This window comes from Penaeus vannamei, chromosome 31 (genome assembly GCF_042767895.1).
Source record: "Penaeus vannamei isolate JL-2024 chromosome 31, ASM4276789v1, whole genome shotgun sequence".
Lineage (NCBI taxonomy): Eukaryota > Metazoa > Arthropoda > Malacostraca > Decapoda > Penaeidae > Penaeus > Penaeus vannamei.
In genome coordinates this window covers 5725378-5732877 of record NC_091579.1, presented here as the reverse complement: position 1 = coordinate 5732877, position 7500 = coordinate 5725378, and the positions used below count along the sequence as shown (strand labels likewise).

General features: G+C 32.5%; 1 protein-coding gene across 5 annotated transcripts in view; it reads right to left on the bottom strand.

Annotated features, from left to right (window-relative positions):
• Positions 1–3371: 3371 nt before the first annotated feature.
• Positions 3372–7500, bottom strand: part of LOC113814963 (secreted frizzled-related protein 5) — a 157478-nt gene continuing 153349 nt past the window's right edge. For all 5 annotated transcript variants that reach the window (XM_070143701.1, XM_070143703.1, XM_070143702.1 and 2 more), the window contains 2 exons: positions 7130–7368; positions 3372–5929 (listed from right to left, as the gene is read on the bottom strand). In XM_070143701.1, the coding sequence (XP_069999802.1) occupies positions 5327–5929; positions 7130–7368 (842 nt within the window). In that variant the 3' untranslated portion in view covers positions 3372–5326. The remainder of the gene's footprint in view (positions 5930–7129; positions 7369–7500) is intronic.

The following is a 7500-nucleotide window of genomic DNA, read 5'->3' as shown; positions in this document are numbered from 1 at the left end:
TCATCATTATTGTTATCATTGTTATTATCATCATCATAATTATTCAAGTTATCATTGCTATCATCAATGCTATTATGATTATCATTATTGCCATTTTATCATTATTACCATTATTATTATTATTATTATTATTATTATTATCATTATTATTATTATTATTATTATTATTATTATTATTATTATTATTATTATTATTATTATTATTATTATTATTATTATTATTATTATTATTATCATTATTATCATTATTATTATTATTATTATTATTATTATTATTATTACTATTATTATCATTAGTATCATCATCATCATCATCATTATTATCATCATTATTACTGTTATAATTTTTTCATTATTATTGTTATAATCATTGTTATAAATGCTCTTATTTTTATTATGATCATTATGATTATGATTATTATCATTATCGTTATTAGTATTGAAATAAGTAAAATTGTTATTTTGGTTCTCATTGTTAACATCCATGTTATTACTACTACTGTTATGGTTATCACGATAATATTGATAATATTGATAATGATGGTAATGATGAAAAATAATAACAATGCTGCTGCTGATGATGATGATGATTATTAATGTTGCTATTATTATTATAATCATCATTTATCTGGTTGTTATTGTTATTCTTACATTCAGCGCCATTGTCATCATCATTGGCAATAAAATCAATGTAAATGGTAATAGCAAATCAAGTAGTGATGATGGTTGTAACAATATTAATAGTGGTAGAAATAAGGATAATGATGAGGATGAGGATGATGATGATGATAATAATAATAATAACATTAATAATAATAATAATAATAATAATAATAATAATAATAATAATAATAATAATAATAATAATAATAATAATAATAATAATAATAATAGTGATAATAAAGATAATAATAATAACAATAATAATAATAATTATTATTATAATAATAATGACAATAATAATAATAATAATAATGATAATAATGATAGTAATAATAACAGTTATTATCGTTATCAAACAATGACAATAAAAATAATAGTAATGATAATGATAGTAATGATAATAGCAATAATAATAATGATGATAATCATAACAATTTTAGTAATGATAATAATAATAATAATAATAATAATAATAATAATAATAATAATAATAATAATAATAATAATGATAATGATAATGATAATGATAATGATAATGATAATGATAATGATAATGATAATGATAATAATAATAATAATAATAATAATAATAATAATAGTTATAGCATCAATAGCAATGATAAAGTTAGTAATATTAATGATAGTATTAATGATAATAATAGCGATAATGATGATAGTAACAATAATAATGATAGTAATAATAATGATAATGATATTAATAATGAAAAATAATAATAATAAAAAATAATGAAAATAATGGTAACAACACCAAAAAAAAAAAAAAAAATAATAATGATGATGATAATGAAAAAATATATATTGATAATAATACAAAAATATAAATAGAAAAATAAAAACAATCATAACATAATGATAGTGATAATGATGATAAAAAATGATATTGAAAATAACGTAATAAAAATAATGATGATAACAGTAATACTAATTATAGTAAAAAAATATGATATTAATCATAAAAATGAATATGAAAAACAGCAAAAATAATGATAATGATAGTAATAATCATAAAAATAACAATGAAAATATTGATAAAAAAGCGTCAATGATACTCATTATAATAATAACAAAAATGACAATAATACTCATAACGATGATAAAAATAATAATGATAATATCAAAAATAATAATTATGATAACAATGATACCAATGATAATAATAATAATGATAATATTGAATTATGATAATGATAGTGGTACTTATGGTATAATGAAAATAACAAAAGGGATAATAATGACAGGGATAATAGAAAAAATAATATCAAAATATTAATGATGGCAATAAAAGTAGTAGTAGTAATAATAATGATGATAGTTTCATTAACAATGATAATGATGATTATGCCAATAACGATAATGATAAAGATAATAACAAAACAACAACAATCGTAATAATGATAATAGCAATAATGATGGTTTTGAAATGCTAAAAATGATGATGATAGAATAATGATAATGATAATAATAATGATGATAATAATCATAACAGTAATAATAATGACAATAATGCTAATGTTGATAATAATGCTAATGATGATAATGTTAATAATGGTAATGATGATTATAGCAATGATAATGATGATAATCATAATATTGATAGTAGTAATAGTAGTAATAATGATCATGGTGATAATAATAATAATGCTGATAATAATAATAATAATGATAATAATAATAATAATAATAATAATAATAATAATAATAATAATAATAATAATAATAATAATAATAATAATAACAATAACAGAAATGATAATAACAATAACAAAACAATAATAATAATATTAGTAACAATGATGATAATAATGATAATTAAAATAGTAACTATGATAATAATAATAATGATAATAACAACAATAATAAAAAAATAATATAGTGATATAGTGATAATAATGATGATGATGATGATGATAATAATAATAATAGTAACAATGATAATAAAAAATAATAACAACAGCAACGGCAATAAGGACAATAACAACACCACAAATAATAATGACAATAATAACAATACTACTATTACTTTTGCTAATATTAATGATGACAATAATAGAAATAATGATTATGGTAATGATGATGATGATGATAATAATAGTAATAACAATAACAGCAACAGCAACAAGAACAACAATAATAATGATAACAATATTAATAATATTACTACTACTTCTAACAATAATCAAAATAATAGTAATAGTTATGATAATTATATCAATAAAAATAATAATAGTACATAATACAAGATACTATGATAATCTCATAATTGTAATGGGTTAGTAATGGCAATAAATAACAGAAAAAAATATCACACTGATTATGATAATGACGATAACAATTATCATTAAAAGCCAATGCACTGATATTGATAATAAGAAAAAATAGCTAGAACAGTAATGATGGTAAAACAGTGATAAATGATGGTAATAACTATCATAATTGTTGCTATCATTATCATAATTATAATTCATAATGATATATAGAATAAAAGGAAAAAAAATAGCTACAACAGTTATAATGGTAATAACAATAATAAAATGACAAGATAATAAAAACAAACAATTATTGTTATCTTTATCATAACTATAATTCATAACAATAATAGATAAAATGATAATAACGTAATTTTTCATAACCAACAAAGTCAAAAAAATCCTCCAAAATATTTTCAAAATGAGTGAAATAAAACACCATTTGGGAATTATTTTTATTGACCTATATCTAACAGAGACCAACTTACACTTAAACAATGACTTATGACTTATGAGGAGCTCTCCCCCCCCTTTATCAATGTATTTTTAGAATGACTTAAGAAAAGAAATGATTGATGGGTGTCTTAAAACCTTTTGGAAATAGATCTGACATGCTATAAAGACCATTTTCCTATATTCTTTTACTCGATATTTAACCTTGAGTCTTCTAAAAAAAACGGTTGTTCAGTTTATTCAATTTCAAAACGTGTTTGTCGGTGTTTTTGTTTTCTTTTTGGAATATGGACATTGTGTAAAACTTGGATGCATATATATATAAAAAACAGGATTTTATTTTATCTAATTTTTTACGTATTTCTTGTATTTTTTTTCTTCTTTAGTTAATTGACCGGCATTTTTCGTTGCTGGCTTGTGATTGGCTGATAAGAGAGCGTCTTTCGTCTTGCAAAAAAATGATCGCCATTGCTAATCTTAAATCTATTTTTGTGTATATATGTTCGCATGTATATCTATGTATACATAATTCCTAATTTATTATTCGTTTATCGTTTACAAAATATTCTATGAGCTATTTTTAGATCTCAGGTTAATTTCATATATTACTAGATTCTAAATCAGCTATAATTATCTTCCGTAGCCAATCGGAGACTGGTATAGATAATCAACCTTTTACAGCCAATCAGAACGCGACACGAGCCTCCCTCATCGACCAATCGAAACCGGTAACAACGATGACGCAAGCGAGCTTCCCATCAACCAATCAGGGAACTCTGACGTCATATGAGCAGATACCCAATCAGTGACTTTGCCGGCTTAATAAAAACATCCTTTTCCATTTATAACCTACGAGTTAATCCTTAGAGTATCCAATAATAACTACACATTCAAAAAGGATTCTTTCTTCGTGTAATACCCGAAAACACAGTTATCTGCAATGACATTGTTACGTCTACAATACTTCTTATCTTTTATTATCACACAAAAAAGTATCTAAAAAAATCCTCAGTGGAAAAAAAGGAAATCATTTTGAGTTGTTCTATGATGATGAAAGATAGAAACAGAAGATGAGTATAAGAGAAAATGAAATAGGAATAAAATAGGAGAAGTTAGACAAGGGAAATGCACACGACAATGAGCTATGAATTATACTTTACCTCACACAGCTAGCGTGAATATAATATACCGTAATTATTACCTCCTTTTAATTAAGTTAATCCTACTTTTTTTTTTAGATCACTCATTTCGGTCAGTCAATTAATAAAAAAAGACCGATTGAGTCTTTAGAAAGGTCATTTTTTTACAATATCTTTTTTTAAATATAAAGAGTTTACACGCATGACCCCTGCTATAGGTCACTTGCCACACCTTTACAAAAAAGTCACAACATACACTATGAATATGTGTGAAAGAGCTTTGTATGAAGTATTATTGGCTGAGAAATTATGCGTGGTTTATTTTGAGAAAAAAAAAAGGAATCCAAAAAGACATTACTGAAATAAAAGAACATCTTTTAGACACGCTATCCCTAGGCCTATCTACATTTTATACGTCACATGCTGTACATCTATTGTCTATTCACTTATTTTCTCTCTTCTTTTCCGTCGCCCAGTTTCTGTGATTTATTTTTTTACATGTTTTTTCGTAAATGTAAAACAAAATTAATTTTGAAACATCTGGATAAGACCTCTAAAAACAAACAAAAGATCATGGCACAATAATGACAACAGAGCGAATTAAAATGATCAGCAAGATAAATAATCACTCGAAACAAGGAAAAAATAAAAAAAGAAACAACTAAAGATAATAATCAAAGGCTGTCACTGGGTTTACTGGCCGTCGGGTCGATTTTTTTCTCTGTTTTAACCTCTCTGTCTCTTTCTTCTTCTCCATCTCTCCGTTTCTGCTCCCTCCTTCCTCCCCTCTCCTCCCCCTCCTCCTCAGGGTTCCGCGGTCGCCTCCTCCTCCTCCTCCTCGTCGCCGCCCCGCCCCTTCTTGCGTCTGTCTCTCCTCGTCGCCTTGTTCCGCTGCCGCCGCCCGCGCTTCCGCCCGCGCCGCTTCTCGCCGGGTCCCTCCGCGGCGCCGTCCTCGCCCTCCTCCGCGTCGCCGTCGCCGTCGTCCTGCGCCTCCGCGTCGTTGTGCTGCGTCGGGGGGTCGATGGAGGGCGGCGTGTGGCCCTCCAGCTCGTTCTCCTGCAGGAAGCGCAGGCTCTGGTCGCTCTCCAGCACGGGCGACGGCGGGGGCGACGGCGGAGGGGGCGTGGCCATGGCCAGGGTGGGGTACGAGGCGGGCGAGGGCAGCGCCGGCCCCATGACGCCGTCCGCGCCCTCGGGGGGAGAGGAGGGCGGGGGGCGGGGCACGCGACCCCTCTTGCGCCCTCGGCGGCCCTTGGGCTTCCTGCGGCCCTTCCCGGGTCTCTTGCTGGGGCGCGGGCTGCGCTGGGGCGGCTCCTGGCTCAGCGTCGGGATGTCGAGGCCGCCGTTGATGAACTGCGGGTCCGAGCAGTCGAGGCCGCGGAACTTCTTCAGCGCCATGCGGAGGGGCTGCGGGGCGGGAATGGAGTCAGGTTATTTGGGTTTTGTCTGCTCTCGATTTTATATCATTTGTGGCCGTGGCTGAATCTTATTTCTCTCATCCTTTCCCTATGTCTCTCTCTCGTCATTTCTCTCACTCGCTCTTTCCCTGTGTCTATCTCTCGTCCTTTCTCTCACTCGCTCTTTCCCTCTCCCTCCTCCTAACCACCACACAAGAAAAGACAAAACCGCCACCAGAAACAGACACGGAATCCTGATACGCATCATACAACCAGACAGACAACTCTCATGAACCGCGAAATAAGTAAACAAGAATAAAGATCGAAATAAGTAAACAAGAATAAAGATCGAAATAAGTACACAAGAATAAAGATCGACCTCCGTTTCCCTCACTTCCCGACAGAGAAGCGAGGAAATGCCAAAGCCGCCGAGAGCCATCGCCGCCGCTTCAAGACCTCCCTCCTGACCGGCCAGCTGATCCCAAGCTCTTTACACTCGCGATCCCTTCCTCAAACCTCCTACACATCTGCACCTCCCTCAGATAATCCATTTATATGTATCATGTGGCTATTTTAAAGTAGAGGGAAGAGTACATTTAGCGGGATATTTACCTTATTTTTGTACAGGTTTCAAGTAACTATATTAAGGTTAAGCAAAGTGCAAACTTAGCGGTCTATTTACCTTACTGTTACACAAGTTTCAAGTAAATATTTTAAGGTAAAGGGGTGTAAATTTAGCAGTCTATTTGCCTAATTGTGACACCCTATTTCTTGGAATTATATTACATTCCTGATATAGTAAATTGGCTTACAATATTTCCCTCCTAGGCTTCACGACCTCCTGGTAGCCCCCCCCCCCCCCCTTTGGCCGAGTCCCTCCTGTTGGGAACCACTGCCTTACACTCACGTAGCCACAGACGAACCACGGAACCACACTATATAAAAATAGAAAGCCCTAACCCTACCCCACACTTCCTAAAAGACCGAATGAAAGAAAAAACAATAAATGATACCTAAAGATAAAAGAAAGAAAGAAAGAAGAAGGAAACAACTCCAGCAAATGATAACTAAAGATAAAAGAAAGAAAGAAAGAAAGAAGAAGGAAACAACTCCAGCAAATGATACCTAAAGATAAAAAAGAAAGAAAGAAAGAAAGAAGAAAAAACTACCTCTACCTCTCCCCTCTCTACGAAGCACCACGTCGCCTCACCTTGGACTTCCTGAAGGGCATGACAAACGTCGGCACGAGCTCCTGTCCCTTCCGCCTGGCCATGATGAGGTAGGCCGTGCGCGACGCCTGGATCTGGCAGCAACCGGCCGACCCCGTCAGAGAGAAGCGCGGCCGGCGGAGTGCCTGCCGCGCCTCCTCCGAATCCTCCGATTTGTACACTCGCGCCTTCTTGCAGATGACCTTGTTCTTGCGCTGCTTCTTGACGCGGGTTTTCACCACTGCGGATTAAGGAAGGGAGGGGAGGAAGGAAGGAGGGGGGAGGGGGGATGGATGGGGTGGAAGGAGGGAGGGAGGGAAGGGAGGGGATGGAGGGGATGGAGAGGATGGAGAGAGGGAGGGAAGGGAGGGGG